At 38.6% G+C, this 14132-nt stretch overlaps 1 protein-coding gene across 1 annotated transcript; it reads right to left on the bottom strand.

The window, feature by feature from the left end:
• Window positions 1-5015: 5015 nt before the first annotated feature.
• PNN (pinin, desmosome associated protein) lies at window positions 5016-14108 on the bottom strand. Its single transcript, XM_058806297.1, has 9 exons — window positions 13941-14108; window positions 13598-13669; window positions 12880-12948; window positions 11704-11776; window positions 11526-11620; window positions 9524-9605; window positions 7782-7937; window positions 7561-7699; window positions 5016-6537 (listed from the first exon to the last, which is right to left on the bottom strand). Exons 1-9 carry the CDS (start codon window positions 14051-14053, stop codon window positions 5252-5254), a joined length of 2085 nt encoding a protein of 694 aa, XP_058662280.1. The 5' UTR covers window positions 14054-14108; the 3' UTR covers window positions 5016-5251.
• Window positions 14109-14132: the final 24 nt, after the last annotated feature.

Here is a 14132-nt window from a genome sequence, read left to right as displayed (position 1 = left end):
ACCCCTGTCACTCCTGACTAGCCTTATTCCTGCCCCTTTTTTTTCATTCCCAAGTCTCTGCAGAAAAGATTGGTGAGAAAGAATATACAAGTAATTTATATTGAAAGGACTTTCTATGTGCTTAGTGTTGTACAAATTAAATAAAGAATAAAAAAGGAAAAAAAGGACTTTTTTATCAAACTGGTCAGAAGTCTTTCATAGTGTTGCACACCAGCCATAGAACATGGGACAAAACCCAACAATGGACCTAGAAGGGTTAACAGTCCCTTTTCAAGCCTGGCAACATGGAGCCCATTCACCCAAAAATAGAAAAGTGAGGTATTCTGACATCTAAATTTACATACTTAAGTAGGTTTGTGGGGGAGAACAATCAGACCCACGCCTTGAGGTCTGCACAATATTACTGTATTTGTGAAAATACCTCTGAAAATGGCACTGATTTCAGTTTCATATAGATGCTAAACTTAGTCCAAATGTTTACGTGGAGGTAAAAATCTCAGCTAATCAGTTAAAATTGCATTTGAAATTTTCAAGTTATTCTGGGCACTGCTCATTGTGTTGCTTATTCTCTATAAGCATTCTTCAAGGCTTAAGCACTGACAAACCCTGCTTGATCTCTGTTCTATCTTATTTGTTCCTCTAGCAACTTCACTTGTAAATCTTTTGGGTGCAAATCCTATACATAGCATAGGCTATCAAGCATGACTTCTTATCACCTTTGAACTGAAGTCAAAGATTCATGGAGTTTACTATAGCTAGATTCCAAAGGACAAAGTTGAAAGCTTTATAGCAGATCGAGTGAGACTTCAGTTAATTTCTGTTGGAGAACTGAAGCAATGAATATGAGTACTATTGCACATGCAAAACCAAAAAACAATAATGAAAAAGATCTATTTCCAATATCTTTCATTAGAACTGAACTATTTTTATTTGCAACAACACCTTAGTAACAGTAACTACTGAAGTAGAAAGGCAGACATCTCTTAAGGCATACTAGAATTCAAAGAAGAATCAGAATTAATGGAGTAATTGAAATAATCTGAGGAGTATGGAACACTGGATGGCTTATTTAAGACATGGCTTTGTAGAAGTGAAGATGTCACATTTCCTAGACTATTCAGTATCTGCATTGATAATAAAGACTAAAGCATGTCAGAAGTTGGTAGAAGTTATCCTAATATCTATTTCATACTAAACAGAATATACAGCTGTGGCTATACTGTTTTGGTAGCACCAAAGGGCTCCACAAAGGATGCAGTTTCACAGTGTAGAATATTGCATAATATGTGGAAGATTATAGTCCATAGGTAAAGCACGTTTAACAATATAGTTCTCTTGACTTTGGATATTTGAATGAAAATACAAATTGACTTTTACATTTAAAATGCCATGTCAGCAAAATTTTGTTTCTTTAAGCAAGTATCTTTTAAGAAATAAGTAAGAGGAAGTAATACTAATTCACTCTTCCAGTTAGACAAATCTAAGCAGTAACAGTCATTCATCATCCAGACACAAACCAACTTTTTCAACCAGAATAACAAGTAGCAAGAAAAAGCCACTGTTACTTCTCTGTTACAAAGACAGTTACAAACATGACAACTGACAGTGCGTTTCAAAAAAATCATGGAAGTTGCGACTTTTATTACGTTGAATCTTGAGAACACATTTCCAAGCTTTGAACACCTCACATTTTGCCATATAAGAGAATACGGTCATGTAATAAAAATTGCCTGAACCAGGAGAAAAAACCCCCAAGACTGAACATCCTCCATAACACAGATCTCTATATGATACTAATGCACCACTGCTGCAGCATTTGATCCCATCATAAATACACATATTCTCAGAGAAATTCTTCTTTGACCAGGCAACTCATTTTGAAAATCTCTGACATACATTAAATGAGTATGATTACCCTGTTGTACCACAGTAATTGCTATAAAATCAGCAGCTGAACGTGAATCTTATATCTGGGGCCTAATCACAAGACCATTACTTTCCCGAGAATCAAAGATGTTCCAGAAATCTATTTGTAAATTTACTGGTTTTGAAATTAATTTTGTTGGAGGGGGGTTGTTCAGTTCTCTAACACCTACTGTCTGCAGAAAAATTATGTTCAGGTTTCCTTTGAATAAAATATAAAGAAGGTGTTCCAAACACAAAGACATCACTCCAAGGAACAGAAATTTGAAGAATTATGCCTTTTATTCAAAGTCATGTTTCAGCTTATATTCAATGAACAATCTGTGTAACATCTACTCTGACAAGCACTCCAAGTGGAGCACTGTGGAAAAACACATTATTGGAGAATTCCGGCTTATCCATGCATCAGGACTGAAGAAAAACCCAGCAAATTATAGTACAGAGTCAGTGCATAGTGCAGAGGTTCTAAAACAACCAAACCACCAACTGCCTTCTTAAACTATACTGAAAGCTACAAGGGAGCACATGATGGAAACACTTCAAAAGACAGGCATAGAGCATACATGGTATATTCCCTGCTCACATAAAGCATCTCTACCTCATTCTTAGAAAAGGGAAAAACTACTGTTCCTTTGTCCACTTTGCTTGAGTGAAGAGTGAACAAGGCCTTTTTCATTTGATCTCCACTCACCATTGTGGGGGAGGGATAAGAAAATGTTTCAATCATTTCCTACCCCTATGCTATCTGCACTAAATACATAGAAAATACAAACTGTTCCATCAAATTATGTCTTAAAGTTGTCAGCTATTTTCATGGTCTCATTACCATCCACAGCTGTGATATTGTTTCAGGATAAGAGGAGGGGACCTTGAAGGAAAATGTAACAATTACTAGACACACTACCGCTTTATGGTGCTAATAGTACATTACCATCTTGCACTATTTCTGTAGTGGAATATTCATTGGAATATTTAGCTTTTAGAAAACTTTGAAGTTATCACACACTGATGTTCATATTACACTGAGCTGCTTAGATCTAGCAATGCTAACAATTAATGGCACTGCTTGACAATGGCAGTTAGTAAGTTTCTTCTAATAAACATTAAATTAACAATTAACATCATCAGCTTCCTATGCAGCAACAAAGCTCCTGTATTTTCACAGTCAAAAATACATTGCAGCTGGGAATATAACCTAAAACAATGTGATCAATCCAGTCCTCCTTAGTTCAGCAACCAGACTCACCGTCCTATTGTTTTCATAAACCCTGTTAATGTGTTGCTCTGAAACAAGAGGTCAGATTTGCACACTGACTCCAGTACCAGCTATTTAAATCTGTAAATGCACTTCAGCAGTGAACCACACAAACTCAAAATAAGAAATGTTACAATTATTCAATGTTACCAAAAAAGTGTAATTAATTGAAAAAACTACAATAGCTTCCAAAGGCATTCTGAAACCTGAAATTAGTCAAAACATGTAGACCAGTAACATTTTGCTCAGTTAGTCAGTATTAAGGTTTTTTTTGGTAGAACATCGTTTAACATCTTCAATAAGGCATTTGAACTTTTGTTTGTCCTTCAGAAAAGATACCACATTAAACCACAATATTCCCTGAAGGAAACATTGTTGGAAAATACTGACAAGAATAAAAATTACTCTGCTGTAGAGACACAGGCAGATAAGATATTGAAGAAGCAAATGGACTGAAGAATCTGAAGTCCTTGAGTAAGGGGAAGCCTGTGTTTTCCCACTGCCTATTTGTGCTGCACTCCATTCCTTACTAGACACATTTCTTGAAGTCATGACATCAGGCATTTCAGAACACATAAATCTGTCACTAGCGTTGAGTTCAGATGAAAACTGACACCCTCCAAGCTAGAACTGGGCAACTACCTTCCAGAAAAACAGGGTGGACATGGCATTTCGTACACTAAAGCCAGCTTATGTGTCCTTCCATATTGAAATCTTTCTAGGATTTCCTGGTCTGTGATTTGGTGTATCAGATAACACAATTCTCTTCCTGTCAAGACAACATAGATTAGAGCACTACAGTTTCATAGTCAGTTAATAGACATTTAAAAGCTTTAAGAATAATTGTGGAAACAGAGCTTGTAAGGTACAGCCACCTGCAATTACAATTCATACTTTAAATGTAGAAAGCCTAAGATAATACACCTGTTAATAGAAAAGATCATAGGCAACAAGAGAGTTAAGTAGTCTACAAAGCCACATTTATTTGCACATGTACAGAACAAAGCAACAGATGTTATTGTTTTCCATACAAAATTATATAAAAACAGTATTCACCTTCATAGATAACACTATACCACCTTAGGTTTATTAAATACATTCAGAAAGCATTCTTGCACGCACACAACATTAGTATTAGGTAGTCCCAGGTAACTCCAACACTGCAATGTAATTATTCCTAGTGGTATGAAGGGATCAAAGATTAGTCTGCAACTAAAACAAAAGGAATCCTGGTCAAGAAGCAAACAGAAGTCTTTCTTCCACTGACCACCAAAACAAGGATCATCATTGAAGAGATTATCTATATCTAGAACATAGATGTAAATACTACCAAAGCACCTGCAGAAAGCAGGCAAGAGTGGTTTTCCAGACTTGAGGACTTGAGCTACCTTGGCCAGTGTTAACACTCCCATTTAATTACTGCTTGCCTATGGATAAGAAATTTTTATAAAACTGGAAGATAGACAGAATTGACTAAGAGCCTGCAGTTACAGAAGAAAACAAAAAGTACAGATCCAAATCAATTACTTTGCCTTCCTACCCAGCACTGGAGAGATTATTTGCTTTACTAGGTCGTAAAATGCTCATTCTTGCAAGGAATAGAGGGGAAAGGCAAAATTTTATATTTTCTGCAATGCTGCCTTCCTACATATAATCTAAAAAGGGGAATTTAATTGTCAACAGGACATCTGAAACAATTTATTTAAAATGCACATTTATTTCTACAAAAAAAAGTGTATGATACAGAAGAAATGATCACATCTACTTTAAAGGTATACCTATTAAAATATACAGAGAATCTTAATGAGTACAGGATATTTAAAAAAAAGATGCAAAGGAGTGTTAATCTTTTATTTTTACATTTTCAGGAACTTCACATAATTTTGGTAAGTAACCTTTTACAAAATTATGTAAAAAGTACAAGAATGCCTGGTAAACAGTCTGCATTTTTCCAAAAGATTTTTTACAGCATGCAATTCTTAAGGCAGCCTTCTCTTCCTCCTTACAAGGAATCCTTTCACTCAAATAATCTTCTGCTGCAAAGATTAGGCTAGGGAAGCTTGGTCTCTTCTGTTAACGCCTTTTGTCTTTCCTGTCTGATTTACGGTCTCTTTCACTCCGTGAAGTTCTCTTGCCTGACCGACTACTTTCTGATATAGATCTCTTTCTGTCAGACCTCGAACTTTTATCCTTTGAGCTTTTAGTATCTCTACTACCACCTTTTGAGGACTTGTGACTTCTATCTACTCCTGAAGCATCCCTTCGCTTCCTGTCTGTGCTCCTCCTGCGCTTTCTATCTCTGTTATGGCCCCTGCCTCGGCTCCGACTCCTGCTCTCACTACTGCTCGAGCTGCTGCTGCTGCTGTCCCTGCTCGTACTCCCACTGGTAGTGCTGCTGCTGGTGGAACTGCTCCGACTGGAACTGCTGCCAGTACTGGAACTACTTGCACTGGTAGTACTGCTGGAAGTGCTACTGCTACTGCTGCTGCTGCTACGGGTATGACCAGTTTTGTTCCCTGCCCTACCCCTGCTCCTACTCCTAGTCTTACTCTTACTTTCTGCACTCGGTGTCTGATTCTGCTCTGCCTGGGCTTCAACCACCTTTACAGACACCACAGCATTTTCATCTTTGTCTGTCTGGGGCTCTGTATCCTGAGTGGACTGAGACAATTGAGGTGATTGTGCTAGGGGCACAGACTGCGGCTGAGATAGAGCCTCAGCCACTGATTCTGTCTGAGCTTCAGGTGTTTTCTCCTGTGTTTCTTCCAGTTCAGCATTATTTTCTGTTTTGATACCTTTCTCCTTCTTGGGAGAAGGAACATTACACACTTTTTCTGGCTGAGCATCACACTCTGTTTCTGCTTCTATTTCTTTGCCATTTTCATTTTCTACGGGTTCTACACTATCTGCCTCATTCATTTCAGCCACATCCTGATCATTATCCACAGGCTGAATGTTTTCACCTTCCTCTTTTATAACTGTGACCTCCTCATGCTGACCATCCTGTTGCTTGTCATTCTCCCTCACCTCAGTAGGCTCTTCTACTTTCATCTCTATGTCATGTTTCTGCTCATCCTCTTCCTGTTCTTTTTCTGCATCGCTATGCCCTGAACCTGAACCTATTTTTCCCTTTTCCTCCCCTACCTCCTCCATTTCTACATCATTGTGCTGATTACCTGTCTCCATCTCTTCCACCTGCTGAGCCACCTTACCCTCTTCCTGCTCCTTGTTCTGTTCTTCCTTCTTTTCTTCATTCTGCACCTCCTGATGTTCTTTTTCCTTCACAGATTGTCTTCTGGGTCTGGCCTCCATTTTGTTAATCTGCTCTGCAAATTCATTTCTCCTGCTTTCAAAGAGCGCTAGGGAATAAATGCATAAATAATAGTTAAGATAATCTACAGACACTGAAGTCTACTTACCCTTTAACTATGAGCTAGTAAGTTATCAAATTGTTCAAGTTATAAATACTGCAATCTTGTCCTTTCTGAAGTAGCAAGCCATTAATGCACAATGGAAAAAACTGCTAGTTACCTTAAGAAAACAAAGCACAGGGGAGAGTAAGCTCAGCTGAGTATTCGAACAGCAAAGCCCTAAATCTAAGCTAACAAAAACTTTTTGACCTCATTAAAATCAAACCAACCAACAGTATATCAAAAGAACACCTTAATTTCCCAGTATTTACCTATTAAGGTTATACTTCTAAGGCAAACAAAAGACAGTAAAAAAAAAGGCAAAAAGCTAGATAGGTATTAAGAAAGCTTAATTACTGTAGGCTATCCAGACAGGTGAGCTATCTTCTCTTACCCCCTCAACCCCACAAGATAAAGAAAAGCACCTAAGAAAAAAACCAAACCAATACATTCTTAGTTTAATAAAAGAAGAACAGTAAGACTACCATCAATCGGAGCATTTTAAATTGTTCTCCAAAAGAAAAATATAGTCATCCTGTGAAACAGAAATGAACACACATTGAGGTAAAAAAAATCATCAGAAATTTCTAATGGTATGTTTAAGAAAGAACTTCTCAAATGCTTTGTAAACACCTGCAGTTCCTTGCATCTTCACAGAATCTGCCTTTTCAAAAATGAAGCTGCTGCACTTGGATACATCTGGGTACTAAAGCCAATATAAAGGACTGTTTAAAACACATACCTCTGAAATTCTGCATACGCATCTTTTGACTTCTTGAAAGAGAATCAAATCCCATTCAATATAAAAATAAGTCACTGAAAGAGTAATTTCCACTTATGATGAACACCCGTGTAAGAATATAGTTTGTCTTAAGCATGAAATTCATGTATTTAAGCATAGACTTAAAATAAATTTGTATGGCAAACAAAGGGAGGCAAGAACATGGACCTCTGTACTACAAAGACCCTTACCATTCATCTTTTTCTGTGACTCGTCCATCAGCTTCTGCGTAGCAGGACACATTCTACCAGGTATGTAGAATAAATGAGGTTTTGTCTTTGTTCTTATGTATTTAATTATTTTAGCATTATGTTCATTCCATTCTTCTTGCTGAGAAATAAAAGAAAATAATGCTGAGATACACAAGAATAGTTGAAACAAGAGAAAGATCGAGACCAAAACAAAAACTCACCAACTGAGCAAGCTCCACCTTTTGCTCCAATAACCGCAGCTCTGTCTGTTTAGCACGTCTTTCTTCAAACAGTTCTCGCCTCTCATTTTCTACTTGCTTTCTCTCTTCCTCTGCCTGCACTTCAAGTTTCTGCTCAATTTCTTGTCGTCTCTTTTGCTAAAATAAATGAAATAAAATCTTTTTTTTTCCTCTACATTAAGAGAAAGTGTTCTAGTTTGATTCACTTAAAAATCTTCAATTATTTACACCATTAAAGGTATTCCTAAAAACACATTAGGAAATGCCTCCTAAACTACAGCTAATGAAAGAAAGGAGTGTCACTGCTTGCTGGCACCTAATATTTTGTTGGTTTAACTATATAGTTATGGGGCCCCATGAATTTCTGTGTGGTTTACCATCTTTCAGTTTGGACTTACATTTTCAATATAAGCTTGGGTTTTTTCCCCAATGGCAGAAAAATAAAAGGAATATTTGAGCTATCAGGGAAATCACGTAAATTTCCCACTTGGGAGAGAAAGAACTAAATTCCTCCAGAAACAAATGAACGACTGCAGGACAACAAAAATTAGATTGTGAACACTTCCAGCATATTAACTGCTAATTATATATATTACTACTATCCAGGAATGCTGTTTGTACACCCTAGACTGCCATGTGCTCAGATTCTACAATAACTGTTCATAAAGATATAGAATTTACTGCCTGGACAACAAAATAGCTGTGTTATAAAACTCCTCAGGCCTTGCTTTTGATTTATAGCAAGTGTATATGTATGAAAAAAAAGATCTCCATAGGTACTCAGAAAAATTTGGTAAGGAGCAGTAATTCTTCAAAGTCTCTTTGTGCAAACACACAAAGAGACAGGGACTCACACAATTAGACAGGGACTCTATGTTTCTAGACCATCCTGATAAAAAGCTTTTTGTTCTAATGCAAGCAGGCAAAAGTGAACTTTGGTCTTATGTGCCACATGACAAGGTAGGTAAACCACCCAAATACTGCATCTGAAAGCAATCAATACCAGCACTGTGAGTCAGCTCTGCTGTCATTATACAGAACACATTTTAAGTTTAAATCTTTCTGTTTCAACTGGACTGCTGAAATGCGAACTTTAAAACATTGTTTTTAATCTCAAGGTTATTAGTGTTAACTAAATAATTCCTTTAGTGAAACAGTAAACAAATACCATAGCCTTCACAAATTAAAAAGGAATAAAGTTACCACCATCCCATATACAAGTTTTTTGAAGTAATCACTAAGCTACACAAAGGCTTTGCTTCAGTACAATCACACATTTATTTATTACATCAGAAATTCAGGTTATCTGTACTGGAACAGAAAAGAGATTTCTAGACAGATAGCATAATATAGATTTCTGTATACTTGGTTATAATTTAAACATCTGGAACACACCAGGGTAGGCACCGCTTCATCAATACTGCACTATTATTTCCAGAAACAGCCTATGATTTCTTAAATAGTTACCTGATTAAATTCCATTTAACACTGCCTTTTTGTTTCCACGAAGGTGAGAAACAGGGTTACAAGGTCATGGTAAGAATGCCTTTCCTGCCTCCCACCCTCATTCCCCTGAGTTGAGACAAAAAAAACCTACATGCAATCTCACCAATTTGCTGCACCTGCAACCTACACTGTAGGGAAACTTTCATTCTTACTTGAAATAACTTAAACAAACAATTTTGCTTTATTATTTACAATCTGATAGAATTTAAAGTAAGTACCCTCTCAGTAGCAATAGCAACTGTGGACTCCTGTTTGAATTTTTGAAGAGTGCCCATCAGCAAGCCAAATATACGTCGATTCCTGAAAAAAACCAAACCCATAACAAAAAGAAATTTGAGATTCAGTTCAAGTACAAAGATTTTTATTTAGATAAATAATCAGAGAAACTTTCCATCTCAAGGATACTTATTTTTAAAGGCCCAATAGTACCCAAGGCCATTAGCAACAGAAGACATACTGACTGTGCCAACAGTCCAGGATATAATTTACAGTGACATATCATTTTGCTTATGAGTAAGACACAGCTCTTATGTGTAACACAGAACAGCTAGCACTGGCAAAACTGGAAGCCTGGACATTTTTCATTTAGAAATAATAACACTAAGATTTTTAAAAAAATCTTAAAGCAGAGAGTACTGAAAGAAAAAAAGTCAAGTAAATACAGTGTGAGCTATCAATAAGGGAGCAAACTGGGTTTTCTAAAAAGCATACACTCCCCCTCTCCACAATCTGCTTAGACTAAGGAGAAATGGAGCCACAGGGGAGTGAAAACTTATCTATCAGAGCTGCCCAACAATGAGACACTGCACTGTGGGATGAAAACAGAACTGCTCTCATCCAATTAGGTGTTGTTTTGAGAAAAATAAGTAAAATTCTTCAACAAATTCCCTTCTTCGGAGCAAGAACTAGTTTCTTGATTTTCACCTTCAATTTATTTTCATTCAATCCCAAATTAAGTCTTTAAAACCTGATGCAGACTTTCTTATTTGCCTTGAACCTGATAAAGTGAGAAAGGAAATGCTACTAGTCTTCCCTAAGTACCACTCTATTACAGTGGCCCAAACCTCACATGGAAAGGTAAAAGTATATTAAGTAATAGAAACAGGAACAGATAAAAATTGAAAGCCAGAGATCACTGAAAGTGCACTGAAAGTTTGTGTATGAATGACATCCCAGAAGACACTGAGCAAAATCAGGAGTTCAGGGGATGGTGTCCTCTTAAAGAAGCTCCCTCCACCACAATTCATAGAGACTAATACTGGTTCTCATCTCCCTGGGGACTACTGAACTAAAAAGCAGTAAAACCACAATTCTGAGGGAACAAGCTTTTGGTGCCTGAAGCTCTAGGAAGTTCAGTAAGAATTTTGAGGTCTCCCTGTATGGGAAACAATTAGAACCTAGTAAAGGAAGACTAAGTGAGGTTATAATTAAAAGAAATAAGCAAAGTGACAGTTGATCTGTGGGGACTTATCAGAGAAGATTTCTATAGTTCCTTATTCTGGTTCTAATTCTTCTGTTTATTTGGTGTATAATTACTAGTGCACCAGGTGACTTGCATTCTGAAATGGACAGAGGCCAGGAGGTCAAACACAGCTGCAAATTTGGTTTTCCAATACCTCTTACCAATAGAGCTCCATTTCAGTTAGAATTCTAATAGCCCTGAGAAAAATAAAATATAGGAAAAAGGAGATATACATAGGAGGAATCTAAAAAGCAGCAGGTGAAATGAAGGCAAGACTGTACACACAACAAGAAATCAAAGTAGTATGAGAAAAGAAACATGATGGAACTAGTTCATTTAAAAAGAGAGGCAGAGGGAGTGAGGAACCATACCCAAAATCCTACTTCAACCAACAAAATAAATGATGAGCCAAGACAGCTGTAATAATCCAAGACATTAAGCAACCAATGAAAGTACAGATATTTCTGTCTTACTCAAATGACGTTAAAACACTAGCACTAGCAAACCTGCTCCTGTAGGTGGCCTGAAAAGTAGAATCCATGTCAGTTATGTGAACAATGCACAGATTGCTGCTTGTGAAATATTTTCAGAGACATATTTAACTTTTAAAATTAAATTTTATACCATAATGGTAACTCTTCAACATAATCTTTGGCACATAACAGCTTGTGTGCAATATCTTTTAAATCTAAAGCTACTTTCTATGACTTTCTAGAACTCAAAAGTAGCACGTTAGTGTAAAAGAGATTTCTGCATACCTTTGTTTTCCTTTCTCATCCATATTTTGATCTTGTATAAGGTCTCGACGTGTTCGCTCTTTGGAGGTAGCAACAACAGAAGATGGCAACGCTGGCTACAAGAAAGAAAAACAAACTACTTTGTTCATCCTGCTGCAGGTGGGTTTCCTCTTGCACAGCTCCATTTACTATACATTACCTTTTTAATATCATCATCCTCTGCGTCGCTTTCTTGGCGTGATTCTCTTCTTGTCCGACGTTCTCCACCCAGCCTGAGGAAGAAAGCCAGTGGTCATTAGAGAATGATTATTTAGGAGAGAATCCCTTCCAGCATGAGAAAAACAAAAGTGTGTCTAGTCAGAAGAACCAACACTTGGGTGAAAATCTCCCCACTGTTCCAACAGCCAGTGAGTAATATTTTACAGAAAGAATCTATTGTTGATGAAAATCAGTGAGACAGAACAGTTTAAATTTTAATACAACTTGCAGAGTAATAAAAACAGAAGAATCCACAAATACCATATTTAACTTCAAAAAATACATTTGGAATTTATTCTTTTAAATGTTTGTGCATTTCCAGAAACCTCTAAAATGGCTACTGGTATAAAGGGCTCACTAGACAGATTTAAATGCATTGAGATGGAAAGGTTGGTATAATTTCTTAAACAGGAAATGTCGTTCAAGTTACCTACCAAATGGGAGAGAGGCAGATGGATTAGCACTTGAAACATGTATGAACTAAGGCTTTAACAAAGAACAACTTAAAATAAATAATTTAAATCAAAGAAATCCTAAAATAAATAATTAAAGCTTTCCTTTTCAGATTTGTGGCACAGCACTTTCCTGTTTCCCAGCTTCATTTTCCGCTAACTCAAAAATTCCAAAGCAAGCTTTGCTTTGGTTGAGAACTACCACTGCACATTAAGTGTGCACAGCACTTAAACTCACAATTATCACTCACATCTGATGGATTTGCAACCAGATGTGAAAGTTCAAAACCCAAGTCCATTGTCAGATTGCCTGTATTCAATTTATTGAACAGGTCTCAGTCATAATGAAATTTGTGTTCGCTGCAAACAAATGTCACAACTAAGAAGAATGTAATATAGCAGACTGTACGCCAAATAAAACCAAAAAAATACATATACCTTTGTATTGCTATATCTTTATATTATTGCTACCATCTTTACATTGCTCTAAGGTAGAAAGAAATTTCATGGAGTGATTTGCTGTCACCCAAATTATTCCCAACAAGTCTTCAATAAGTAATCTCCAAAGAAGACAGTGAAAGTCCCCAGTTATTACCAGTTTTTTGTTTATTGTTACAAATTCTCATTCAGAAAATCAAGTTGGCTGCATTAGTTTTTGCACTCACCTACTGGATGCACCTTCAAGATCCCTCTGTTTGGCTGGGGGTCCTCCTCCACTATCCGAGAATCCACGCCTAGAAAGAAAACACTTGTGGTCTTAGAACAAGTTAGGTTAATCCCTAGACCACTTCAAGTCTGCATAATTGAACTATAATTTTGCTTTATAGTCACAATTATTTTACTCAGTTTTATCACCATTTACTGTTAGCACTGCAGTGAAATGTTTAAACATGTTGCATCTAATTTCACCTTGAATTTCTGCACTTATTGAACTGAGTAGGTACACTGAAACAAGCATCCCATTGTGTTCAAATAATCTTATCTGCAGTAATTTTCAGGATGTGGCTTTATCCACATGTTTTAAAATCCCTCCTAAAACACCTACCAGTTTTTACATCCGCAAGAGACTGATTTTGAACGATTTCAAAGACAAGGTCCCAGCCACCACACAATATCACCCTTCATTTTGACGTTTCCCCTTATTTTTCAATGTAACAGCTGAGAAGGTCGGGGAAAGCCACCCATTTAGACTTGTTGCAACTCAAAATGAAGAGCTGTTTTAAACTTAACCACCAAGGCCCGGTAGGGCAGCTCTGGCGCTCATTCAAACAGTACCGCAGCGAGCGGAGGTAAACGAGGAACGCACGACACTGAGCGCGATGGCACGAACCACTGCCAGGGAAGGGATGGATGAAACTCCGCTGCCTTCCTGCGCCTACTTACCTTAGCAATAAACTCCCACGGCCTCTACCTCCACCGGGGCCTGCGAGGGCTAGCAGCCTGTTTTGGGGGGGCCTGCAAGAGACAGCGAGCGCTGTTAGTGCTGCCCGCCCGGCCCAACGGGCCTCCGGCCGTTCCGTCCTGCGCCCCGCGGCCGTGCCCCGCCCCCGCGGGCCAGAGCTGCCCCATCGCCGCACCAGCGGGGCGGGCACGGCCCGCACAGGGACGCGGGGATCCGCGGCCGGCTCCGCGCCGCCCGCCCTGCAGGCCCGACGCGCGCCCCCCCCGCCGCCCGGCCTTTCCTTGGCGGGACAGCGGCGCGCCGGGCGCTCCCCGCCTGGCTCACCTCACATCATTGGGGTCCCGGCCCGTGAGCTTGCGGATATTCTCGTCCACGTGCTTGAGGCTTTCCTTGGCTTTCTCCAGCTGCTCCTGCAGCGCACGCACCGCCACCGCCATCCCGCCCGCCGCGCGGCCTGGCCGGGCCCCGCGCGAGGCAGCGCTGGGAAACAGGGGGGACAGGCCCCGCCCACTCCGG

Source organism: Ammospiza caudacuta, chromosome 6, assembly GCF_027887145.1.
Source record: "Ammospiza caudacuta isolate bAmmCau1 chromosome 6, bAmmCau1.pri, whole genome shotgun sequence".
Taxonomy (NCBI): domain Eukaryota; kingdom Metazoa; phylum Chordata; class Aves; order Passeriformes; family Passerellidae; genus Ammospiza; species Ammospiza caudacuta.
The sequence above is the reverse complement of the archived record's forward strand: the minus strand, read 5'-3'. Positions and strand labels throughout refer to the sequence as shown.

What these genes read in the sequence shown, in the direction of transcription:
- PNN (XM_058806297.1), bottom strand. Translation starts at nt 14,053, where the DNA reads ATGGCGGTGGCGGTGCGTGCGCTGCAGGAGCAGCTGGAGAAAGCCAAG. An exon ending in CGTGGGAGTTTATTGCTAAG is followed by an intron (nt 12,949 to 13,597) that starts GTAAGTAGGCGC and finishes TTTTCTTTCTAG; the next exon opens with GCGTGGATTCTCGGATAGTG. An exon ending in TTGCTATTGCTACTGAGAGG is followed by an intron (nt 7,938 to 9,523) that starts GTACTTACTTTA and finishes CATTTATTTTAG; the next exon opens with CAAAAGAGACGACAAGAAAT.